The sequence below is a fragment of the Clytia hemisphaerica genome, unplaced genomic scaffold, assembly GCF_902728285.1.
Source record: "Clytia hemisphaerica strain Z4C2 unplaced genomic scaffold, Clytia hemisphaerica genome assembly, whole genome shotgun sequence".
NCBI lineage: Eukaryota > Metazoa > Cnidaria > Hydrozoa > Leptothecata > Clytiidae > Clytia > Clytia hemisphaerica.
The window spans coordinates 205,143-232,201 of record NW_027103936.1 but is presented as its reverse complement, the minus strand read 5'-3'; the positions used below and the strand labels follow the sequence as shown (position 1 = coordinate 232,201).

The 27,059-nt window shown below is 37.8% G+C and overlaps 1 protein-coding gene across 1 annotated transcript in view; it reads right to left on the bottom strand.

Annotated features, from left to right (window-relative positions):
* Window positions 1-27,059, bottom strand: part of LOC136809823 (uncharacterized) — a 33,317-nt gene that overhangs the window by 2,850 nt on the left and 3,408 nt on the right. Inside the window, exons 4-22 of the mRNA XM_067066376.1 lie at window positions 24,138-27,029; window positions 18,434-23,023; window positions 17,994-18,197; window positions 17,391-17,666; window positions 16,515-16,772; window positions 12,266-15,865; window positions 11,539-11,976; window positions 10,122-10,844; window positions 8,600-9,577; window positions 7,998-8,282; window positions 7,245-7,568; window positions 6,768-7,103; window positions 5,602-6,183; window positions 3,794-4,117; window positions 2,756-3,076; window positions 1,927-2,247; window positions 1,309-1,638; window positions 549-854; window positions 10-231 (exon numbers count right to left, since the gene is read on the bottom strand). Of these exons, the coding sequence (XP_066922477.1) occupies window positions 10-231; window positions 549-854; window positions 1,309-1,638; window positions 1,927-2,247; window positions 2,756-3,076; window positions 3,794-4,117; window positions 5,602-6,183; window positions 6,768-7,103; window positions 7,245-7,568; window positions 7,998-8,282; window positions 8,600-9,577; window positions 10,122-10,844; window positions 11,539-11,976; window positions 12,266-15,865; window positions 16,515-16,772; window positions 17,391-17,666; window positions 17,994-18,197; window positions 18,434-23,023; window positions 24,138-27,029 (17,310 nt within the window). The remainder of the gene's footprint in view (window positions 1-9; window positions 232-548; window positions 855-1,308; window positions 1,639-1,926; window positions 2,248-2,755; window positions 3,077-3,793; window positions 4,118-5,601; window positions 6,184-6,767; window positions 7,104-7,244; window positions 7,569-7,997; window positions 8,283-8,599; window positions 9,578-10,121; window positions 10,845-11,538; window positions 11,977-12,265; window positions 15,866-16,514; window positions 16,773-17,390; window positions 17,667-17,993; window positions 18,198-18,433; window positions 23,024-24,137; window positions 27,030-27,059) is intronic.

The following is a 27,059-nucleotide window of genomic DNA, read 5'->3' as shown; positions in this document are numbered from 1 at the left end:
ACAACTTACTTCTAGTCTTGTAAAGCTTCTATGGAAAGTTGTATTCTCCTCAATCACATTACGTGTATTTTTGTACGTCTTTAGGACGTCCAAAAAACGTTGTTGGATGTCTTGTGAAACATGTTTGATTTTAGTGGAGGTAGGATTTGTATTGTTTTGTGTTAAATGTTGACATGACGCAATAATCCTGGCATGGACTTTCCCGGCACGAGTGAAATCTTCATCTAAACACTGAGAAATGATAAATAATATAAATTTTGTTTAATGTCGGGGAAAAGAAAGGTCGACAGTCACGCCTATTGAACAAAAATTGTCTAAGCGTTGGTTGTTTTGAGAAGAAATCAATCAATTCTTCATCCCGTCCTTCCTTTATTCCCATCTTTAAAAAGGGGTTACAAGAGGTTCATCAGCAATTACAATACATTGTCTGAAATTCTATTCACCATTTGCATCAAATATGATAACGTTTCTTTGGTGCAATCAATCGATTTTCAATAATGAAACAAAATAAAGTAGTGAAAACATATTTGTGATAGATATTAACCTACCTGTGACAAAACGTACGAAGTATTCGCTTCCAAAAGACTTTTACGTTCCTCAATCCACTGCGAAAGCGTTCTCACGTCATTTTGCCACGTCTCTAAGATTGCCATACGTTTCTCAAGCAACGATTTAGTAATGGTACATTTGTTTCGAACCTCAGTCCACCTTGTTTTGAAGGACTCGCTACAATCTAACGATTTGTTGAGATCTTCTACACAAGGACATGCTTCTGGTGAATTTTGTAATCTCTCACAGAGACTGGTCACTGACTGGTATTCACATTCTCGATTCCGATAGTCAAGTAACAAAACCTGAAGACAAAATTACGAGAGTACTTAACGAATTTTTCTATAAGATCTTTCTTCGGACCCACGAACTACCCAAAAGGACACGGAACGCAAGAGACACGCGAATGGCAGGAGGATGCGATCAACGCGGGCACGAGAAGTACGTAACCAATTGCACTTGATATTAGCAAGAGGCCAGACTACGTTTGGAATACTCGGTTAAAACTAAAAATTTCATTATTTGCTTGAGAATGCGCTTCTCCAGAAAAAATCGGAAGATCCGCTATCGGTAGAAATTTCGTCGGCAAAAAGTGGCGAAAAGTCGCTTGGTGACAAAATTTTTTATGGACTTTTTTTAACCAGAAAGGGAATTTTTTACCGATAAAATATCTTAATAATCCAAAATATGTCAAAATCGTAGGGTGTAAAAGATTTCAAAATTCATGAAAAAGTTAGATTTTGCTTATTATACACATACCTCAAGATTGGTGACATATTGTTTCATCTGATCAAAACTACACGAGTTCAATTCAACACGTTTCAACTGTTCTTGGACTGAATTCAACCATTTGTTAAGTTGCCTCAACATTTCTCTTAAAACACTCAACAAAAATAATGTCTCGTCAGCATCTTTATATGTCATCCCGAGACGCTCGCAAATCTCTTTCCAACGATGGTTAACTTGGTCTAAACGTTGTTGGACAGTTTGAGCGTAAACACATGAAGGTCCATGACTAAGGATGGAGACAGCGTGGTCTTTGAGTTCATTACGAATGGAATCATATGTTTTCATATCCGTATCATAGATCTAAAAATGAAAATATCATCAACTATAAATATGCTTCCCTCAGATATTTACCGTGGTGGCTTGACCAACAGGGTTAGTACAGGTTTGCCAAGTTGAAGTTCCGGACTTTTTGTCTCAAAGGCCATATTTTTCAAGATTTTTGACAGTCTAATAAAACGCCATAAAACTAATTGTGGCGCAGACTGAGAGAAGAAGTTGACAGAAGGGACATCGCCTAGGAAATTCTGTATATAGCCTTAATCAAATGAATAATACAAAAAAAAAGCAACAGAAAACATATCAAGTTACCTTTTTAATACGTTCCTTCTGTTTCTCCGGGCTGGTTCCTAAATGACCTAAATTGCCAGAACTCGTTTCCATTCCATTCAACCAATATGAAAGAATCTCAAATTTCTGTTGAAAACGCTCCAAATGTTCTATAGAGCCGATCAATTGTTTCAAACGATCGTGAAGTTCTTGTTGTACGTTTGACCATAAATTGGACAGTGCTGTTAATTGGTTCTGCAAAATCGCTTGTTCTTCATGAGCGGTCACACGTACTAAACATGTGAAATGCATTTTGGCGTTTTCACGTTTGGAGCGGTACGATTCTAACTGGTTGCCAATAACCTGGAAAATAGTATGTAAAAAGATCAGTTTTGCAACTAGCTTTTGTGAAATTGGACGGAAACCATGAAAAATCCTTGAATTAGTTAGACATTTGACCAAAAACCATCTTGATGGCCAGACGGAAGTTGTGCATTTGTATCTCAACTGGACGGATTTCTGTCTAAAGATTGAAAAGTTGTAAAAAATTTTTATCTTTTAAACAAAATTTAGGCCGAAAACTTTAACATCAACTTTCAACCGAGAGATTACATTCAGCTGAATTATACACGTTATTTTTATAAGAACAAACCATATAAGAACACCACGCTTTGATGGCCAAATTTTATGAGCAAGTTAAGAACATTTGAAGGCTTTGCCGACTCTGGCCAAAAATGCTGAAAATGGTGAAAATAAGAGCATGTTAAGAACATTTTCAGTTAAAAACAGACGAAGGCTTTGAAGATTGTAGACGTTCTTATAAAAAAAACGTGTAGCACTGATACCCACAGACTCTGAACAACCAACTCACCTGGAATTCCTGTAGTTTTTCTTGTAAGCCTTTAAAGTCAAGTTGATGGAAAGGCTTTTTGATCTTCTCTTCACAAGATCTCAACCAAGTCATAATATCTCTCATATTTTCCGTATAATCTGTCCAGCGATGTAAGGTACTCTTCAAGTCGTCCATACGCTTAAGAGCATTGACTTCAATTTCCATCCAAGAAACTTCGATATCTATGATGAGTTTGTGTATCTCCTCTGTATGTGAAGGGTAATTCTTTTTCATTGTTTCACCGATAGCAAGAAAAAGGTCGTATAATTGTTTCTTCTTCACTAAAGATGTCTTGACAGCCTGTCGAGTGAAAAAGCAAAAATTTGGAGAATTATTTTGTCCTTCGCTACAAACAAACTACCTTACCGACACCTTTACAACGACACTTATTCCGGAGCAGGAAAAGAATTAACGAAAATGAGGTTTAGGGTCAACCTCGTTCCCTGCGTATTTATCGGCTTTTTTATGCTTACTGATTACGCCAGATTATAAAATCTATTCCCTGGCGTCAATCATTAGTGTACATAAAACCTAGGATACACGGGGACGAGGCTGAAAAGCAGCTTATGATTTACAGAAGAGTACAAGAGGGTGGTAGAAAATTGGGAGCCTGTATTCTCGCTTCACTGGATTTAAAAGCAATACAAAACAATTGAAGCTTACACACTCGTATGGTTTTCATTGTAGGGGCGTTTTTTGAATAGTAGAAACATAAGAAAAGATAGAAAAGAATACGTAAGTTTTCGAAATTCTTTTTATGAATAAACCGAAGAAGATTGGATTAGAGAGAGATTCAACCAATCGTACTGGTTTTCTTTATATAAAAACTTCACGAGTGATAATCAAGTTGGTATCAGCGACAAAAGTCTAAAAGTCCTAGATAGCTCGTCTGCCCCTAAAAAATATCGACTCTATTGATTTATAAACGTAAACTTGCATTGACCTGATGAAAACTAAGTTTAGAATACCTAGATTACTGTAATCATTTATAAGTTACGTAATGTAATGCAAACTTACATTGACTTGATGGAAACTATCTTTCAGTTTCTCCACACTCGATTTTTGTATACTATCCCCAATCTGTTCTAGTTTCACTTTCGTTTCCTCAATCCAACCAATCAAATGGCGCGCCAATTGTTTAAAGTCATTCAGCTCTTTGTCTTGCTGACAACGCTTCTCTTGTTCTTCGTTGATATTGGTCATGATTTGAGACCACACGTCGACAAGTTTGAGAAGTTGAGTTTTGATGACTTCCTGTAAAGTTTCTTGTTGGAAAGTGGAGAGATGATCGGCTTGGTCTTTGATGGCGGATAACACGTTCTCAATCGTGTTTTGTTCGTCCTAAAGAAGTAAGATGGTGAATATGAACAAACTTGATTGTTATTAAGAAACAAGTCCCACTTATTAACATGTCTAAACGACCTCTATAATAATATACATAAACATTGAGAAGCCGTATAGTGTAAAGGTGGGGCATCAGGCTACTGTGCGCAAGGTTGTGGGTTCAACCCCCAGCCAGATCATACCAAAGATTCCCAAAATTGGTACTTGATGCCTCTCCACTTGATGCTCAGCAATTATAGAGAAGGATCAAAGGTAAGTTGAGCAACCAAGGGGAAAAGTAGCGGCCTACCTTACCTTCAGGTTGGGAGATAGCTATTGAAAGAGGAGCTTTCTGGTTCTTTCTTACTCACTAAGAACATTGAACCAGCGTTTCTTGTCAATTTAGGTCGATTTTCATTTTCAAAGAAGCCACCCCCACCCAAATTACTGAAACAACAAGCAATACTTTAATGGACCTACCTATTTATAAAACGAATAATTAGAATTTAATGGAAGTAATGTATAATTTTAAATTTCGAATTATATATCTATTGGAACGGAGAAAGCAATTAAGAAACACCTTTTCGGCAGTACTAATGTGCATCTATGTGCAAAAAATCGCAAAAAACTAATGAGAAAATCTCGAGAAAATCTCAAAAGCCGCTTTTTTCGGGACATTTCCGGTTCTAGCGGCCGGAAAAATTTCTTTTTCGAAAATTGGGCTCTGTCACATTTTGAGCATTGCCATTTTACATCATTGTACAAAAAATCATGAAAATCTGTCGAGTATAAGTTGAAAAAATGAAGGAAAACCGTTTTACGCCGGTTTTCGGCTTTTCCGGCGATTTTTAAGGACTTCCGGATTCAAAGGATGATTTTTTTGGAAATCAAACGATGCTAAATTTTGGGCATCATCATAAAGAACATTTTTCTGTAAAGAAACAATTAAATAAGTTGAAAAAATGTGACGGAAATGTGAAAAAAACGACGATTTCCGGCACATTTCCGGTTCTACAGACCGGAAAAAATTTTTTTTCGGCAAACGGTTTTCGACACCTTTTCGGCAGTATTAATGTGCATCTATGTGCAAAAAATCGCAAAAAACTAATGATAAAATCTCGAGAAAATCTCAAAAAACCGCTTTTTTCGGGACATTTCCGGTTCTACCGGCCGGAAAATTTTTTTTTTCGAAAATCGGGCTCCGTCACATTCGAGGGTTTATAGTAATGCACCTTTGTGCAAAAAATCAGAAAAATTGAATGAGCCAATCTCGAGAAAAGTTGGTAACTAACGAACGAACGAACGAACGAACGAACTAACGAACACGGGTTAATTTATAGGACCTTCACCCCACCGGGGTAGGTCCAACAACAAATAATCTAGCACATTCAAAGACGGGTCGAGTTAAAGTGTTAACATCAAGCCAGCTGGGTTTTAGTGCGGCTCCAGAAAAAGAAAAAACTGCAGCCCAAGAAACTTGAATAATGACAACATTCATTTACCTGAATATTATGAGGATGATTGTCATTGACTAACACTTCTTTGAAGGTTTTCATTCTCAACAAGGCGCTATCAACGTCCTTCAAAAATTCATCGAATCTTCCTTTAATCTCTGTAAGATTTGTAAGTTTCGTTTGTAGTTCTTGTGCAGTGCTGTCCACTTGCTCCAATGTTTGGTACAATTGTTGCAGAGTTTCACCGCCGCTCATAACTGTTTGTAACTTTTTATGTAGCGTGTCTCTGATAGTATCACATTTCCCGATCGATCGTCTCAACCAATCAATTTGCTCCTGAATGGAATCGAATTCTTTAGCCTCTTGGACATCTTTTAACCATTGTTGACAAATGTTGACTAGCCTCTGCCCGTCACGTTTTTCACCGTGCTCAGTGATTTGATGTAGGAATTTTTCTAGTCCGTTACGAAGAAGGTTGAATCGGATGGTCAATTGGTTTTGTTCCATAGAATCAGTGTTTGTGGATGATGAGGTTCTAGCTTCTTTGGTGAATTCTTTTCTCTTTGTTCGTAGTAAACTGTTCATGCTGTCCGAGAAGGTGACGAACACGACTAAATCTTGTTTCAATTTCTGAAATGAGAAGATGCGTAGAAATTAATACACGATTTGTATAAGAACAAATTACATAAGACTCTAATAGCCAAAATATCAAGAACAAGTTAAGAACATTTTAATGCTTTATGGACTCTAAATAGCCAATTTCTTAGGAAATCGCATAAAAATAATTTTGGCTCTACACTCTACTTTGACAACTACTATGTTTTTGCGTTTTAGAGCCTCGTTCTTTTAAAAAAATGCTCTTATAAAAAAGTAATTCATACCTGGCACTGAGAAGATGTATAGAAATTAATATAGTGGTGTCTCCATAACTCAAAAACGTATGTGAAACACAAATTTGTTTGAGTTGAGGAAATTTCGAGTTGGGGAGTAAGGCTTTGTTAACTGGAGAATCTAGGAAACTTGTTCAAGTTAAGGAAGCATTCGTGTTATAGAGGTTCGAATTAAAGAGACTCCACAGTACATAGAGGATACAGAAATGTAGACTTTTATACTCAACTTTAACTACTTCGACTCTTGATATGACCCTCTTATATTTAGCATTTTTGAGCCTTATTGTTTTCATAAAAATTTTCTTATAAAAAAGTAATTCGTACCTGGCACTTGTCAACGAAATGCATAGATTCTAATTGAGCATTCTGATTATATTGCTCTTTAATGAACGTCAACTCTTCCTCTTTCTTTTGAAGCCAATTACCCAATTCCACTGAATCTTGTTGATACCTTTCCAACGCGATGGAAAGCTCCTTCAACTGGTTTATCTTTTTAATAGCAGTCTTCTGGCACTTGTTCAAATTCTTGTCCAGTTCAAAGATTTGCTCCAGCCATTGCGTGTGTAATGGTTGTAGCAAGTCATTATCAGAGCATCGTTCGACTTTCTGCTTTGTCGAAACAAGTTTGGCGAAGTATGATTCGATTTCGTTCAGAATATTCTGTAAAATATCAAAAGGCGATTTTAGAAAAAAAACGTGTGAAATGTGTTTAAATATTCTTTAAAACTCTGAAACTTTAAACTGAAAAAAATAGGAAAATCACATGAGAAATGCCTGACACAAGAGAAATTACGGGCTTACAGCATATTTCTGTTCTACATTTTTCACATCCTCCAAATCGCTGATAGGATGTGATGACGTCATTGATTGTTTTGATGACATAACAAATTGATCCAAGGTCTCAAGCTCGACATTGATTTCATCAACGATGTCAAATTGTCTCGTTTGCTCAGAAACTTTATCCAACTTCTCTTTGGTCTCTTCGAAATTCTTTTTCATGGAATTATGTTTGGCGTACACTTCGAGACTTGACGATTTGCTGATATCAGCACTTTTCAACTGACTAAGCTTTGTGGAAACTTCACATAAGGAGTGATCGAGATTCGGTAACATTTGGTATGAGTCCTGAAGAAATAAGATAAAGAGGTCTTTCAAGTTTAGCAAGGTTATATATAACTAAGAGGGAAACTCGCCATCATAAGACATCGTTAGAACTTGAAGAGATGAAGACCATGTTCAGACGTTACGGTTCCGTTCCGAAACGGTCCCGAAATAGGTGTGAACGTCAAAATCCGAAACGTCAAAAAAGAAGACGTTACAAAGCAAAACGGATCGAAACGGTTTCACTCCATCTTTTTCATCGGAACGGAACCGCTCATCCCTTATCTTACTCCGAAACGTTCCGAAACGTTCCGAAACCAATATGAACAATTTCCATCCGTAACGAAAATCATACCGGAGTAACGTCTGAACATGGTCGAATATTTTCTTCCATAACGGCAAAGATTGTGAAACAACTGCATATAGATAAAAACAGATATTTATCGCTCTTACTTTCAGCGTTCGATCGATGTCTTTAATGTCAGAGGCTTTGGTAACATTCAGCTTCTGAATGACAGCCTCGATTCCATGTTGACAGGTTTCCATGGCAACCTCGATCTCTTCCAAATCAAGATGTAATCTCTGGAGGTTGTTAACGCTCTCATGTAATTGTTTTGTAGCTTTATGGCGAGATTTGGCGATTTGTGAAATTTCAAGGTTTAGTTCTGGGTTATGGAGACCTGCTTGTTGTAGTTTCGCCAGTGCAGGTTCTGCAGCGTTCAACCTACTGCGCATGTGCTAAAGAGAGAAAATATTTTATCAGTGCTTAAAAATAATCTACAAAATATATATGTTGCTATTTCCCCTTTTTCATGAAAATTTCTGACCCCCCTTCTTCATTTTTTCGGAAGGTGTCACCCCCCCTTAAGAATACGAACTATGTGCACCAGTTTGTTTTGGACTATGTCAGAGTTAAGGTCGGCTTGTAAAGGTCTGACTAAAGTTCAGTCAACTTTCTATAATTCGAATCTCCACTAGTCGAGTAGTTTAAAATTATTAGCCCCTTGAGGATCGAATAAGAGAAGGTCAGGTGTACTTGCAATAAAATGCTGTACCTGTAATTCAGCCAGTTCTCTTTGTACGTCCAAGCTAGTTGCAAACACTTCTACACTGTGATTATCCAACATTGCAAAGGCTTCAGAGACCATGTCATTTATTGACGTCAACATATCAGTTAAATGTCCGTTTTCCATTTGTTCTTTAACAAGAGTCAGATGATCGATACGAGAGACGATCTGTAGGCGAACGTCTTCCAAAAGATGTGGAAGATTTAGCACCGTTGATTCCAATTCACCACCAGTAGATGGCTGTGGAGATTTATGACTACTGGAGATTCGATCCTTAAGTTCCATAATCCTTGACACATCTTCTTCTTTCGAATTTAGTTCAGAATTGAGTTTGACCAGTGATTCGACGTGGTCTACCAATAAAGATACGTCAAAAATCTCCTCCTCCGCACAATCTAATGTATTTTTGACCGAGCGTAACCAATTTTCCAGATGCTCACTTTTCGAAACAACATCTTTCCATATACAGACATTCTCTTCTAACAGCGTTCGTATATCTTTTAGTTGTTCTTCGAGTTCCTTCCACAGAGATTCCATAATCTTCATTAGTTCATTAACACCCTTATTGTGAGTGATGCTTATCAGCTTTTTAGCATCCGCAATAAATTGGTCTTTATATTTCGATTTATCCGCCATTTTCTTTTCTAAATCTTTCAAACGCATTAATTTCAGCATGATTTTGTTCAAGCTTTCATTAGGATCTGTCATCGCAGGTTGGATATAATTTTTCATGGTCTTCTTTATCCAACCCGTCAAATGCATGTTACGACTGTGAAGTAACGAGTATAAGAATCGAATTTCCGTCAATTGCTCCAGTTGGTCAGACATGCGTTCATAGAGTGTTCGGCTTTCGCGTAGAGTGTCGTGGTAAATCTTGGAGAGATGCGAGTCTTTATTTGCAATGTGTAGACTTATGAAGAAATAGCTCAGAGGCAGTTCGCGGCTCTTCAGCTCTTGGCTTACATTCTAGAACATGAAACCGAAATTTAATATAGACGAGTACCTTCTTCATCGGAAAGCCTCAACTAGACCATTCGACATTTCAAAACAATATCGATTCTTAAAATAGGATATCCTTTTAAATCATTAACAGTTTGAGATAAAATGTTTCCTTTGATCTAAGGTTTCAGACTTTCCTCTGAAAAAAAGGGATGGCCTCTTAAAATAAAACCTGAATCGATTATTGAACCAGAGTACGTTTAAGAATACGGATAGGGATAGTTTGGAAAGTCGTTCGCAAGAATTACAAAAGGGCGGTACCAAAAAAGCACATGCTACGATCACCCTTGTTGGTTTCAATCCTCAGCCCTGCAGAATTTAGATTTTAAGTCGGAAAAGATTTGCAGAAATGCGTATAAATTGCTTGGAGGAAATATTAGGTTACACGTGATTCGACCAATAGAAATACTTTCAACCAATAGGGAAGAAGCCCTGATTGAAAACTGCAATCGCTTGCGCCCAGCTATGGAGATTAAGCTTAAGTAAAAATCGATAATTTTCGGTATCTTACCTGATAAAGGTGCATTTCTTCTTGAGCTCCTATCTCAGAACACGACACGGTATCTTTGATTTCTAATTTGATGTTCGAAAGAAATTTCTGAAATTTATTCAACTCCTTCTCAAAGAATTTAGGCCCTTCAAAATCTAATGGTAATCGTTTTCGGCGACTCGTGGTAAGATTTTGAGGACGTTGTGGCGAATCCCCAGCAATGTCATTGTCCATACTTTCAGAATCTGAAGTCTCTGGTGATTTATAGTCGTCCAGTTTCGATTTCAACATTTCTTGAAGGTCAGTCATTTTGTTTGTCAAGTCATTAATATGCCGTTGTGGGATATGCTCTGTCAAGCTGTATAGCAGATTGAGCACTTTGAAATTGTATGTCAATAAGATCGAATATGCAGAAACTGCCGCACGACTGCATTCACAATCTGGGTCAACAAACTTTAAAAGGTCTTTGGCTTTTTGGATGGTGCCTGAGACTTCGTGGGTCCACATGTAAACCAAATCATCGGTGAGGTTCAAGTCTTTGACTGTATTTTGATGGATTTTCTTTTTACTGATCAAATACCATTCTTTACCTCGATGTACCAGTTTTTCAGTGACGTATCTCCATAGTGAAAGTATAGCTTGATGTTGATTTGTTAAGGACTCGTTCACTTCAGTTAATTCGAGCCATGAATCTTCTAATCGTTTGAGTTGTGATTCGTGTAAACAAACTTCGGTCGCCAAATCCTGAAAAACAGAATTTTGAAAGCCTTATCGTGATAATTAAAGGACATCAGTACACATGTCTCATACCATTTGCTTTAGACATGGTTTTAAACCAAAATCATTTAAAGAGAACAATTTATTTTTTCCCAATCCCGCGCGGCACAGCACGCATTAATATATCGTTAAATATATAACTTTTAATATCAAAAGTATGTTGATATTCTTTGATCCTTGTTTAAAACAACTCTGAAAACGTTACATTAGAAAAAGGTTGAGTGAGATTTTGTGATGATTCTTCTATGCACTTACTGTGAATTCTTATAAAAGAACAGCTAAAAACAACAATCTTAAATTAATCAAAATTAAAGTTCAGAATGAAACAGCAATTACCTTGGTATAACAAAGGGCCAATTTGAAATATTCTTTTAATGATACAGGTCCAGCGGAACAACCGTAAAAGTTGGGAGGCTGAAGGCTCAAAAGATAAAATTCGCTAGGAATTTGAGAAAAAAAAATCTCATTTTCTCAAACTTAGGGAGGTCCCCGCTTCCGCCGGGCCTGTGACATAGCAGAATGAACAAAAGAAATTCTCAAAAGTGGAAAAGGAGGAAGTTGCACTTTCTTTCGTTTTCCAAAAGATGTGTAAGCACAAAACTCTTTTAGAATTTCCATTTAAGAAAAACAACTTCATACAAATGTACTTAATAATACAAACCTGTAAGCCAAACAAACGACATTTGATGATGTCAGCATTAATGAAGGCCGGTGATTGGCGGATCAAGCTTTCTTCGCAAGATAGCAACCAATCAAAAAGCTCGGAATAAATCATTTGATATCTGTAGTGATCATCTGACAGTTCTGGAGAATCTTGACGATGTTGTTCAACATGTGGGAATGGATAACGAATCTGATTCTCGATGTCTTTTAGTTGTTGGGTTTCAGACTCTTGGACAAAAATATTTTCTTGGAATTTCAAATTTTGGGCTTCACTGAGAGCACGCTGTTGCAACAATTTCCAATTTTCATTCATGACGTCTAAACGGTTTTGAACACGCTGGGCTGTTTCCCTATTTCCCGATTCTTGCATTTGTTTACCTAATCGGTTTAAAGAATCGATTTGTGTTTGTTGCGAGCCAAGATGTGATAGCAGTTCCTGAAAATTTGATTTAGAATTCTTTGAATTAGTTACAATTAATCTTATCTTAATGTTTTAGATAAAGTTTTGATAACTTTATAACCCAAGAAAGATTCACCTTGTAAAAATTATTATTTCATAATTAACTTAAATTAAATTTCGGAATAGCTGAAAATCGCCAGAGAGTTTTCTAAATTGACGATTTCATGATGTGACTTTATGACCTTTTACAATGAGACTTTATTTGGAAAGTTTTCATCGAGAGTTGAGCCTATTTTTTAACTTCAACAAAAACAAAAACACATACCATTTTCTCCTTGATTTCATTGCTGTTTTTTGGCTCATTCGTTTTTTTCGATAGTTCTGTGATCTCCAACAATCTATTCAAACATTCTCGAATCTGGTTGTTGAATTCGGTTAACCCCATATCTTCGTCGTTCAAATGACTATCAGTCGGTGAAGATTTCTGACTAAGTGAGTCAAAAACCGAATCATTTTTACCGACTAGTGGACTCCCTAAGTCAGGAGTTATATTGATAGTTAGTGACGGTAGTGAGGGTTTTACGCAGACGTAGTCGCTGTATGAAGTAGAGCTATCTGGAGGTTTGACCAAACAAGTTTCGATATCGGAGTGAACGGAGCTGGATCCTTCGGTGGAAGCTTGCGCTGTTGGGTTAACTTTATTGTTGTAGATCTTTGGTAATTTACTGTCTCCTTTTTGTGGGAACAATGGCGTTGAAGAGCGTGGCAAAGTTGTTTTTGGATGTTGACCACTGTCTTCGAGATTGTGATCTGTCGTATGTGAATCTTTGGCAATTTCATCATCAGCTGCCATCAACTCCGACAACAGACTTGGTTGATCATTTAATAAGGTGGCTTTTGATGGCGATATTTGGTCAAGAGAGTCGTCGTATGAGTACGAGAAATTATTGAGATTTTGAACAGGGGTTGGTAATGGAGTTCGAAGATTGTCAGTTGTATGGTGTGTTGGTGAAGCAGAGTTTGTGGTAATCAAGTGAGGAGTTGCCAGAGCTGTAGTAGTGGAGAGAGTAAACATTGGAAGATGAATGATCGAATATTGAGATATTTGGTCACCCTGTTGGTTGGTTTTTTCAGGATCCTTGATATCTTCTGTTGAAATGACTGTATGAAAGGCAGCCCAGTCTTCGACAAATTGTCTACGGTCAACATTCGGCGAATGATTTGGTTCATTTTCCATATTGACCAGAGTGACGTCATCTGTTTCTTCCAAAGGCTGCTGTTGGTGTTGTTGATGATGAGGGATCATTTTGTATGTTAACGGTAGCCGGAGCCCATCAGTATCTGCAGAATAGACACCACTTGATTCTGACACCAGTGAGTTAACTGAGGACGAATGTGGGTCAATTTGATCAGCTACACCTTGATTGAAAACTGGTGGTAAATGTTCACGACTTTGTAACATTTCTTCCTCGTCTTTAACTTCAGCTTCGGATGATGACTTGTCAATATTTTGTGGGACATTACAATCTTGGTCAAATGGTAAAGATAGTTCCAAGGTGCGTACGTCGGTCGACTGTCCTGATTGTGGGATAGATTCAATTTTAAGCGTATTTTGATCTATTTCAGATCTGTCTGCGCCAACCAAAACATTTTGACCTTCTGTATTCTCTTTGCTGCATGAGTCAATGAGGGACGGATTTTTTACAGTATCCCTAATTGCAACATCAGAATCTTTGTCATTTGTAGCAAAAAGTAAATCATCAGAGGTCTGGGTACTAGGCTTGAGTTCTTTTGGAAGACGGGCCAGAGACAATGCTTCAGCAGTATGTTTAACAACAACGTCAGTTTTTGAATTGACCAAAGAATTGGATTGTTTTGTTGCAGCTGTCATTACACCAATATCCATGTCTAACAAGGGTTCTTTTGGTTGTCGAACTTCAAAAGTAGGATCTGTCAAGGTCGGTAATAACTCAACTAAAGTCTCTTTGACAGGAACGATAAGACTTGGTGCAACTAAATCAACAGGAGAAATCAGAACATCGTTTGATACGTAGGACTCGTCATTTAGATTGCTAGCTATAACCGTATCTGTATTCAACGGTGCGAGTTCTATGAAAATGGTTTCAACTGCTGAATGGAGAGCCGTCTCATCAGTAGTAGGTTCTCCTTGCTCTTCTGGCTTCACCACTTTCAGCTTTGGATCATTTTTCGTAAGCAAGTTCTCAACAGGCTGAGGAACTACATTAAAGAGGTCTTGAGCACCAATTTTTAGTTCGTGTTCATCTTCCTTTTCTTGAAAATTAGTTTCTTTGACCTGATCTTGTATTGCTGGTACATCTTCGGAAGTTGTGCTTGGTTCGTTGATTTCAAACTTCATTACCCGCCCGTGGTCACTTTTCAATGGCTCAGATACTGATTTTGTAGAATCTACATTGACCGATCTTTGAATAACATCTGCATTGTCGTTGGGTAGCACTCGCTCATCACATACGTCTTCCGAATCAATTTTGACCTCAGACTGGAATTCTGAAAAGTTCGTTCTCGGTTCAGTTGGTTGAAAACTATCGTACAACAGATCTGATGTGTCTTGTGAGATCTCTGTATCGTTAGGCTGGCAGAGTTCATCTGTATCTTCACTTGAGGTCGTGTTATCCGTAGGATAAACTTCATACTTTTCTTGTAAACAAACGTCAAATTTATCAGAATTGTCACTGCCTACCATATCAATACCTGGCTCTTGTTTCAATTCTTTTTTCTCGGTTACCGACGGCTCTGGTAAACAAGCATCAAATTCATTTTCCAACTTCGAAGGCAATATCATTTCCTTGGAAGCATTCTTTGAAGATTTTGTTGGCTTCACTTTCAACAGTAGTTCTTCAACATTGGGTATCTGTTCGTATTCTACGTTTATTGGTGACAAGAGCATTTCATCAAGAAGACCGTGGTCATTGGTAGCTCTTGGTGATTCTGTATGTAACTGATCTTTATCAAATTGAGTTGACAGCCAACTTGCACTTGTATCTTGATCACCGTCTTTACCAGTTGATAGCTCATCGTCACTTCCAGAGGTTTCTTTGGCACAAGCATCAAATTGGTTATTCAAGTTTGAAACAGCATCCATCTTAGAATCACTAGATTTTACTTTCAATAACAGTTCTTCAATATTAGGTATTTGTTCAAATGACACATTTTCTGGGGACATCATGTAGTCATCAAACATGTCATGACCAAATTCATCATTGAGGGAGACTAATTTTGGTTCATCAACTGCGTTGTCGAATTTAGAAGAGAGCCACGTTTCCTTTGCAAGAGAATCATGTTTTTCATCCGAGTGCACTGTTGGTGATATTGATCCAGCATCATATTCTTTATTAAGATCTAGGCTTTCGCGTGGTTCTTCTTTTTGAATGTTAGCATTAAAGGAAACCTTCTCTGTTGGCGACTGACCTGATAGGGAACGCACGTTTTCCTCATCTGTACAAGACTCCAAAGGTATGGATTCAGAAGAGGGAGGTTCCTTCTTCTCCTTATCATGGTCGTCTGCTTCAAACAATCTTCTCCTTGTGTTTTTCTGTCCACTATCATAAACAGATGATATTGACAAAGGTGGAGGTGAAATCAAACCATCGTTAGATAATGTTTCCGAGCGTTCACTAATCGGACTCAACATCAGTGATTCCATACGCAATCTATCGTATAGATTAGAGTTCATTTTAACGGAATTCAACAGCATGTATTCCTCTGGATCACCATCAATATCTTCTTGTTGAGCCAAAGACCGAACCAACAACTCCTCCAGTATTGATTGACATTCATTGAGTAATGGCGTCGAATCTTCGATGGATTTTGATGATTTGTGAATGAGCGACCAGACATGAAGATTCTCCAAAGTTTCTTGACGATCCTGGACCTCCTCCAATGGTATCTGTTGAGAGAAGAATCTTATTATATATCTTATTTTGGAGCGAATATGTGATCAGGCGAGACCTATTTGATTAGTTGTTTTACAGGCCCGTCCGACCCTGAAATCCCAAAAATCGAAATAAAAATAAAATTGATTTTGATAGTACATATTATTTTCATTGCTTTACAGACTGCCAATTTTAAAAATTTTGGTAGTTTTTCTAAGGTTTTGAGAAATTCGTGTTCAATTTTTCATTTTATCCATGAATTCGAGCTCTTTGTGTCTTTTTATTTTCTATTTCGCATTTTTGTCAAGATGAATTAGTTTTTGCTGCCTTTTTAGGAGATGTTAAAGGAGAAATTCTACTTTTATTTTTATGTTTTCTTTTTTGGGTAGCTTGGCCCGTAAAACAATAAATTAAATTGTTCTCGCATTTATTAAATTACAGCGATTTATAAACTTCAAGAGACATAAACCTTTTGCTCACGAAAAATCTTTGTGATGGGAAGATGTTAAATTAGGAGAGAATGTAGAGAATAGAGGCGTAGCAAAGAATTAGCATTTCGAAAAGACGATGGGGTGAAATGACAAAATTTGATATGCTAAAAGTTCTTTTTTTTATTTTTGTCTCTTGAGCGAATATGGAAGAGTTAGATTGTACAACACTTACGTAATAGGAATCTTCCAGACTCAACAACTCATCATGAAAAGCTTCAACAAAATCCACCAACAATTCAACACCCGTCAAATGAACTTTCATGACGCCAATCAATTCTCTTTTCACTTTCTCCACAATCTGTTGGAAATGAACGACTTTTTGATCGAAGACATTACACTCGAAGAAATGATTTTGTTGGATGTAAAATGCTTGGTGCAGAATTTCGTCTTCACAGCGAATCAAATACTGACGAGCAACTTGGAGTAAGAGCTGTGAGGAAAATGAAACGAGAAAATGAAACGAGAATAAAAAACCGGAGTTTTAATTTCTAAGGGATAAAACCCAAACTTCCAATTGCACCAGTTGTCGCTTAACAAACTTTCAAGATGTTCGAAGTACAGCCGACTTAACTCTCCAATTCGATCTTCAAGAGACCTAAAATTTCCTTTGAATAAGATAAAGATTCGAATTACAGAGAGTGTTTATTATACAACTTTCCAGCTGATCAGATCAATGCTTTAGTTCGAATTACAGAGAGATTAGAATAATAGAGGTTCGAATTAGAGAGAGTTGCAGTACCTCAGCCCTCCGACATCACGTGTAACTCAGTGGGTAAAGCATTGGTCTTAAAATATATAAGTCGGGTCCGGTCTGGTTCCCGAGCACTAACACGAGAATGAGATTTAGGTAGGAGCTGAAGTGTTCCCCTCACTTTCGGATCTCTCAAATCTAGCGTAAAAAGGGTATACCAAATCACTCCTACCTCCACAGACAACCACAAGTTGAGCATACTCATTCTACTTAACTAATGTGATCACAGAGTGACCGTAGACTCTAAAACTTAACAAAAAAGTAAAATTATGTTCTCTAAAGTTCCACCAAACGTACCTGGATATTAAGATCGACCAAATTTCCATCTTTATACTCCAACAATTGCTTGATCAGTTCTTGCAACACAATATGGTGAATCACCATCTCAGAGAAACATTTAGAAGCCATCTCTGTTACATAATCAGTGAATTTTTCGGTGATATTCAAATAAATTTCTTGCACGGAGTCTAAACGTTGGTAGACTTGCTCTTGCCCTTCTTCCGATAAGTATTGCATTAACATGGATTGTTGAGAATCGATATGCTCTAATGTGGATACTAAATCTTTCTGAATCTAAAAAAGAGGAATCCGCATTATAGAGGTCACTCACAATCGTTAAAAACAATTCATTTATTCTTAAGACCTAAGCGTTATCTTTTACGCATATTTGACATTTTTTCAAATTTAGGGACATTTTTTTATCATACCCGGTACATGAAAGTCAACGATTAGTAAAACGTTATATTTACTGATACCACAGAATACAGCCAAATTCTTAAAAATACATCAAATTAATGCAGGTGTTTGTGAGGGACTACGTTCGTTAGGGATTGGGTATAAAATATAGAACATTAACAAACAGAGGGATGGGAGCCGTTGATTGGGAACCTGGTGGAGTACCTTAGCTTGCTGTACGAATGGTTTATCAAGACTTTGTTGAGCACGCATGAAGGACTTTGATTGCTGATCGAACAATGTGATAGATTCTTCGAGTCCCATGAAATCAGATTCGATTTCCCTCATAATCTCAATCTTTTCTTCAACAACTTCAAGCAAATCGTCAGCCTCTTTTGATACCATACCAGAAACTTTGTTCTTCAAATCCTACAAAAAAACAGAAAGGAAAGCTATGTTGAAATTGATCGTCATTTATTAGTGATTTGAAAGCCGATGTTTTTTATCTAAGTCACTTGAAACTATGGTCTAGATATCAAGGGTCGGAAAACTCATTTATATGGTAGATGTCGAAATTGCTTTACTTGCCTAGATTCTGTATGGCTATTTTCGAAAACTCTTACAATAATCATTTCTATTAATTAAGAATCAAAGGAGAATAATACCTGAAGGTGGATAATTTTCCCTTTCACTTCTGGTAAATTCGAAATATTTTCGTCAATCGTAACGATGCATTCCTTCAAAGAAAGAATGTCTTCTATCGAAAAGCTGTCAGTGTCGATTATTGCTGTCGTTGGTCCAAAAACTTGCTCTGATGTCGTTGGTTCCGTTGAGTAAGAAACTTCCATTCTTTCGGAAACTTGATCCACTTTCGTTGGGTCAGAAAGTTGTTCCACTTCCGTTGTTTTGGAAACTTGTTCCTCTTCCGTTGGTTCGGAAAATTGTTCTATCGTTGCTTCAGAAACTTGTTCAACTTCCGTTGATTCAGAAACTTGTTTGATATCCGTTGGTTTGGAAACATTTTCAACTTTCGTTGGTTCGGAAACTTGTTTGACTTCCGTTAGTTCGGAAACTTGTTCGACTTTCGTTGGTTCAGAAACTTGTTCGACTTTTGCTGGTTCAGAAACTTGTTCGACCTCCGTTCGTGCAGAAACTTGTTCGACTTTCGTTGGTTTAGAAACTTGTTCGACTTTCGTTGGTTCAGAAACTTGTTCGACCTCCGTTGGTTCAGAAACTTGATCGACTTCCGTTTGTTCGAAAACTTGTTCGACTTTCGATGGTTTGAAAACTTTTTCGTCTTTCGATGGTTCAGAAACTTTTTCGACTTCCGTTGGTTTGGAAACATGTTCATCTTCCGTTGGTTCAGAAACCTGTTCGACTTGTAATGGTTCGGAAACTTGTTCAACTTTCGTTGGTTCAGAAACATGTTCAACTTCCGTTGGTTCGAAAACTTGTTCGACTTTTGTTGGTACAGAAACGTGTTCAACTTTCGTTGGTTCAGAAACTTGTTCGACTTTCGATGGTTTAGAAACTTGTTCAACTTGTGACGGTTCGGAAACGTGTTCCTCTATCGTTGGTTCGGAAACTTGTTCAACTTCTGTTGGTTCAGAAACTTGTTCGACTTTTGTTGGTTCGGAAATTTGTTCGACTTTTGCTGGTTCAGAAACTTGTTCCACTTTCGTAGGTTCAGAAACGTGTTTCACTTTCGTTGGTTCAAAAACTTGTTCAACTTCTGTTGGTTCAGAAACCTGCTCGACTTCCGTTGGTTCGGAAACTTGTTCGACTTTCGATGGTTTGAAAACTTTTTCGTCTTTCGATGGTTCAGAAACTTTTTCGACTTCCGTTGGTTTGGAAGCATGTTCCACTTTCGTTGGTTCAGAAACTTGTTCAACTTCTGAGGGTTCGGAAACTTGTTCCACTTTCGTCGGTTCGGAAACTTGTTCGACTTTCGTTGGTTCAAAAACTTGTTCAGCTTCTGTTGGTTCAGAAACCTGCTCGACTTTTGTTGGTTCAGAAACTTGTTCCACTTTCGTTGGTTCAGAAACTTGTTCAACTTTCGTTGGTTCGGAAACTTGGTCAACTTTCGTTGGTTCAGAAACTTGTTCCACTTTCGTTGGTTCGGAAGCTTGTTCCACTTTTGTTGGTTCAAAAACTTGTTCCACTTTCGTTGGTTCAGAAACTTGTTCCACTTTCGTTGGTTCAGAAACTTGTTCCACTTTCGTTGGTTCGGAAGCTTGATCCACTTTTGTTGGTTCAGAAGCTTGTTCCACTTTCGTTGGTTCAGAAACTTGTTCCACTTTCGTTGGTTCGGAAGCTTGATCCACTTTTGTTGGTTCAGAAGCTTGTTCAACTTCCGTTGGTTCAGAAACTTGTTCAACTTCCGTTGGTTCAGAAACTTGTTCAACTTTCGTTGGTTCGGAAACTTGGTCAACTTTCGTTGGTTCAGAAACTTGTTCCACTTTCGTTGGTTCGGAAGCTTGATCCACTTTCGTTGGTTCAGAAACTTGTTCCACTTTCGTTGGTTCAGAAACTTGTTCCACTTTCGTTGGTTCGGAAGCTTGATCCACTTTTGTTGGTTCAGAAGCTTGTTCAACTTTCGTTGGTTCAGAAACTTGTTCCACTTTCGTTGGTTCAAAAACTTGTTCAACTTCTGTTGGTTCAGAAACCTGCTCGACTTTGGTTGGTTCGGAAACCTGCTCGACTTTTGTTGGTTCAGAAACTTGTTCCACTTTCGTTGGTTCGGAAACTTGTTCCACTTTCGTTGGTTCAGTAACTTGTTCCACTTTCGTTGGTTCAGAAACTTGATCGACTTTCGTTGGTTCAAAAAATTCTTCGACTTCTGTTGGTTCGTGTTCGAGTTTCGTTGGTTTAGAAACTTGTTTGACTTCTGTTGGTTCGGAAACTTGTTCGACTTTCGTTGGTTCGGAAACTTGATCCACTTTCGTTGGTTCTGAAACTTGTTCGACTTTCGTTGGTTCGGAAACTTGTTCAACTTCTGAGGGTTCGGAAACTTGTTCAACTTTCGTTGGTTCAGAAGCTTGTTCGACTTTCGTCGATTCAGAAGCTTGTTCGACTTTCGTTGGTTCGGAAACTTTTTTCACTTTCGATGGTTCAGAGACTTCTTTGACTTTTGACGGTTCGGAAACGTGTTCAACTTCTGTTGGTTCGGAAACTTTTTCGACTTCCGTTGGTTTAGAAAGTTTTCCGACTTCTGTCGATTTGGAAACTTCTGTTGGTTTGGAAACCTGTTCAACTTCTGAGGGTTTGGAAACTTGATTGATTTTCGTTGGTTCAGAAACATGTTCGACTTCTGTTGGTGCGGAAACTTGTTTGACTTCCGTTGGTTCGGAAACTTGTTCAACTTTCGTTGGCTCAGAAGCTTGTTCGACTTTCGTTGATTCAGAAACTTGTTCAACTTCTGAGGGTTCGGAAACTTGTTCCTTTATCGTTGGTTCACAAACTTGTTCAACTTCTGTTGGTTTGGAAACATGTTCAACTTCTGTTGGTTCGGAAACTTGTTTGACTTCCGTTGGTTTCCAAACTTGTTCAACTTTCGTTGGTTCAAAAACTTGTTCGACTTTCGTTGGTTCAAAAACTTGTTCGACTTTCGTTGGTTCGGAAACGTGTTCGACTTCCGTTGGTTCGGAAACTTGTTCAACTTCTGAGGGTTCGGAAACTTGTTCAACTTTCGTTGATTCAGAATCTTGTTCGACTTTCGTTGGTTCAGAAACTTGTTCAACTTCTGAGGGTTCGGAAACTTGTTCCTTTATCGTTGGTTCAGACACGTGTTCAACTTCCGTTGGTTCAGAAACGTGTTTGACTTCCGTTGGTTCAGAAACTTTTTCGACTTCCGTTGGTTTAGAAAGTTTTTCGACTTCTGTCGATTTGGAAATTTGTTCAACTTCTGAGGGTTTGGAAACTTGTTCCTTTATCGTTGGTTCAGAAACTTGTTCAACTTCCGTTGGTTCAGAAACGTGTTCGACTACCGTTGGTTCGGAAACGTGTTCGACTTCCGTTGGTTCGGAAACTTGTTCAACTTCTGAGGGTTCGGAAACTTGTTCAACTTTCGTTGGCTCAGAAGCTTGTTCGACTTTCGTTGATTCAGAAACTTGTTCAACTTCTGAGGGTTCGGAAACTTGTTCCTTTATCGTTGGTTCAGAAACTTGTTCAACTTCCGTTGGTTCAGAAACGTGTTCGACTACCGTTGGTTCAGAAACTTTTTCGACTTCCGTTGGTTTAGAAAGTTTTTCGACTTCTGTCGATTTGGAAATTTGTTCAACTTCTGAGGGTTTGGAAACATGTTCAACTTCTGTTGGTGCGGAAACTTGTTTGACTTCGGTTGGTTCGGAAACTTGTTCAACTTTCGTTGGCTCAGAAGCTTGTTCGACTTTCGTTGATTCAGAAACTTGTTCAACTTCTGAGGGTTCGGAAACTTGTTCCTTTATCGTTGGTTCAGAAACTTGTTCAACTTCCGTTGGTTCAGAAACGTGTTCGACTACCGTTGGTTCAGAAACTTGTTCAACTTCCGTTGGTTCGGAAATTTGGTCAACTTTTGTTGGTTCCGAAACCTTTTCAGCTTCGTCTTCCGTTGACTCAGAAACCAGTTCCACTCTTGATGGTCCAGAAATTTGTTCGCTATCGATTTCCTCATTGACAAATTGATACGAATCAATATCACTTTCGTTTGATTCTGGACTCTTGATCGATTTTGATGTTATTTCTACTTTGGCTTTGACAGATTCATCCTGTTGTTTTTTCGAGTTATCCAGCAGCATCGACTCTACTTTTTCTGTTATTGCTTCATTATGTTCTAGTTCATTTTCCGACTCTTTCGGATTATCCAAATTTTCAAAAACAAATCCACTAGATGTTTCAACATCACTCATGGTAAATTCGTTGCAAATGTCCTCGTGGAAAACTAAATTCCGCGTTGATTGGCTATTCTCCATAGTAATATTGTTTTGGTGAGATTGTCTGTTTGAAAGATGTCCAACTCCTTCTTGTGGTAAAGATATTTGTAAAGGTTCCACATAAAGATCGCCGAGTAGAATTTCCAAGCTCTCAACACGTTCGCGACCAGCTTCTTTCTTCTGTACAGTTCTACCAGCTACGGATGATGTCAAAGGTCTTTGGATTCGAATACTGTTGTCTAGAACTTGAACGCTTGTTTTTAAATCCTGTAAAATATTTGAAGATCTTTCAAACTCGATATATGGGACAGTGTCCACGAGCGCTCGTAGTTCATCTCTCAAGTCCTATAATAACAATTTGTGATAAAAACATGAAAACTATTTTTCATCGTTTATTTTAGCTTTTAAAAGAGGTCGTATAAGATTTATAGGGTGAGAAAAACCTCAATTAGAAGGGTTAACGTATGGAAACGTCTCTTTAAAGAAGGAAAATATTCAAAATGTTAAAAAAGATATAATCTAAGTACTGTAGGAATTCATCACAAAACCAAGAAGTCAGCAAGTCTAAATGTTCATCTTCAACTGCATCAAAATACAACTTATTGACACTGGAAGGGGGTTCATGCTATTTGGATATCCATGGGGTAGGACCTTATAAGAGGGAGAGGATATCCAGGGGGTACAAGACAGAATGATTGGATATTCAGGGTGTACAGTACAAAATGCATGGATATTCTCAACCCTTCTATCCATTCTATCCACTTGGACATTCAGGGGTCGATTCTTTTCAGGTCAGATATCCAGGAAGCTGCGGAACTCGAAAAATGGAAATCATCTAGTTTATGCAAGTCCGTTCGCTTTAAACGTGCCCTTTATTCTTGCAACAGGATAGACATACGGAATGGGTACGGAAAATTTCTGGAAAAGCCCAATAGAGGTCAGAAAAATTGTCAGATTTTCTGATACATAAAGACAGCCTTGTAAAAAAACAGAGATACTCAACGAAGAGTTCATTCTTTGATTCTACTTTAGTTTATTCAAGTCAATTCGCTTTAAACGTGCACTCTTCTCTTGCTACCATGTGGAAACCATTTATAAAGCCCGAAGAGCTGGATGGCGTACTTTTGCTGAAAAGTGTGCCGAGGTTAGGTAGGAAATCCTACTTAGGTCACGTAACATTACATAAAAGAATTTCAGCACTTGACCAATCAGAAGCTTCGCGGGTTTTTGAAAACAATAGCAACAATATTTTTTCCGATATTCACTTTTTTTTGCCTGCGATGGCTTAAAGCACGACATCTAGCCCTTCAAGCTTTATAAATCTATGGTCAGCGTTTTATACTCATTTCCTTGAGAGTGGTTTCCTCACGGTAGCAAAAAAGGTGCACACAGATTTCAATACAATACATGGGAATGAGTATACGAAGAAAGGCATAGAAAATATAAATCGTGAAAGTACCTGTCTTAGCTGTTTGGTTAAATCACTATCATTTTCTTCCATGATGTTCTGGCAATCGTGAAGTCCTTGGTGCGCTTTGATCAACCACTCGTCAATTTCAGTGTCATTTGGTACAAGAGGTGTACTGGTGGGAGGTTGTTGTTTAAACCAACGTAAACCGAAGCTGTTGTTAAGATTCTCTGATGAGAAAACACTGTCTGGCCCATCTGATTGGTTAAGAGATTCTTCTTCGAGAACGTCTCCCAAAGAAAATGAAGAATCTTCAATTGTATCGTTGAAGAGTAAGGAAGACGAATCTTTATTCATTGTCAGATTCATTTCGAAACGTTCTAACAGTGAACTAAATTCCTGTTTAAAACGATCTAGTTTGTCTTTTGTTTCCATGACTTGAGGGAGATTTGAAAAAACTTCTTTTTCAAGATCCGTCAAAGATGATTGGGTACTAATCAGATTATCAAGCTTGGTTTTCCTTTTCAATAACTTCATGTAAACAATTTCTAAACGTCCTTTCAAATAATTGTGGTTGACTGAAGTCTCAGATGACTCATCTACGAGCTGTTGGAAGAGAGGCCACTCCATTTTGTTGATGTATTTTAAAAGTTTCTTCGAGGTTTCTCCAATACGATGTAAAGATGAAATCAACACTTCTTGTTTACACTCTAGCTTCTCGATTCGTCCTTGAATCTCGTGGTCAAAAGAATCGTCGCGTTTCAATGATTCCGCCTCCTTTTTCAGTATGGGCAACTCTTTTGAAATAGAATCTGATTGGTCACGAAGTGGTTCTAAATGTTGGATTATATCTCCCAGAGTATTTTTGCGTCTCCATTCTTCAAAACTTCTATCTAGTTTTCGCTGCTCATCTCCAAGCAGATTGACGGCTGAATCAAGATCTTCGCACCTGCCATGAATCGAATTCTTAGCAGAGATTTGTTCCAATACGGAAACTTCCTTAGCTGACAGTAAATCTTGTAAACTCGATACATTGTTTTTGATTTCATTGATTTGTACTATGAATTCTACATTATCAGTTGTCGAATGTTCGAAAACGGTTTGTAAAAGTTCTCCACTTTTCGATTTGTATAATCTGAGATTATTCAAGATGTCTTTCAAAGATGTCACAGTTTCGTTAGAAAGATCGTCTCCTTCAATCAAATACTGTTGGACATTTTCCACAAATACAGTTATCCCCTCAAGTATATTCATCAAACTTTCATCTTGAACCAATTTCGATTCTTCAAATCTTGCCAAAAGCTTTTCACATCGGCTTTCAATATCTTCAATTTCCAACAATATTGACAAACGATGCTTTTGTATTAAATCCGAACGTTCAACATCCTGTCCAACCTCGTTCAACTCCTTCATCAAATGCTCCACGCTGGCAACTTGATGCACTTTAGCCTCTTGGTCTTGCAACAAACTCACCAGCGAACCTAATGTATTCACTTTAGACACAAACTCGTCATATCTTTCCATCTTTTTGCGTAAATCGGTCAATGTCATTTTAGTAGTTTCCACATTACATTCAAAACTTGCTAACAATTCCCGAACCTCGATATCCTCACCATCATTAGTACTGACATCTTTAGAACATCCATTCACCCATAAAGACACTTCAAGGAGTCGACATTCTGTCTGAGTTAACAAACTCGTACTAAGCTCTTTTTCCCCTTCGAGAACTCGATCCGTAACTCGGTTTATCTCCTCGATATCTTTTTGAGCAGCTTCGATAGTCGAACTCATATCAAGCATGGACTTTTCATGCGACTTTACGAGCGTCAGATGCTCGCTAATCTTCTGTTTTAAATGATCAACACGCCCTTTCAATTGATCAAGCTGTAAGCGAAATTTGTTGAATTCTGTAGTTGGGATTTGGATAGATATTCTTTGGAGTTGAGTATCCAGTTCAGTAATTTGAGAATCAATTGTATACTGGAGCTTCAGATATTGTTCATCATCCCAAACGTCTTCATTTGAAACAGGCTTCTCCTGCTTTTCAATATTTTTAATCAAAACATCAACTCTATTCAAATATTCATCTCGGTATTTCAGATCATGCACCAATCGTTCACGTCTGGTATCGAAAGCTTTGCCAACTTTGGCAATAATGTTTTCAAGGTTTTCAACCATCTGGTGATGACCTGTTTCTCTCAGTTGTGTTAAAAGATCAACAAGGTCACTCTTTTCTTCCTGGTACTCCTGATGTGATGCATTCAGATCATTTAACCATTCATCGAGTGTGGTTACATCCTGATCGACTGAGGTCACATTCTTAAGCATTGTTTTCAACCAATTACGCGTTGCTTTATACATTTTCTCCAGTTGTCGAGAATCCTTTTCATTTCGCGTTTGTTCATCTTTCTTATGATCAAATTCACGAATCTTCGATTTCAAGCTGTTCAACATTTCCTGGCATTCTGCTTTATGAATTGGTAAAATGACTGAATCCAACGCCTCGTAAGATGCCTCTAGATTGTCAACATTAAATCTCTCCTGTTGGAGATCACCAGATTCTTCAAAACTATCATTCACTTCCTTTGCAGCCTTCATCCATTCTTCAAATGCGTTTCGACCTTCTTCTAAAGATTTCAGATTTTCTTTAGAAGCAATCCACAAAGATTTGACTTCATGTGAACAATTCTCAACCAATATTTTCAAATCTTCAACTTTCTGAATCAAGGATTCTTTGACATCGCCAGATATTGTTCCAGTCAGATTCTGATCCAATATTCCAAGCTCAAGAGCTCTCTTCTCCACATCTCGCGTAATTTGATCTTGTCGCTTCATCTCGACATCGTAAGTGCCTACGTTGCGATCCTTCCAAGATGATTTTAATTCTTCAAATTTATCTTTGCCAGCTCTTGAATTTCTGTTCCAAACTATTATAAACGAAATCTGGTTGATCAAATCGATTCTGTATCAATA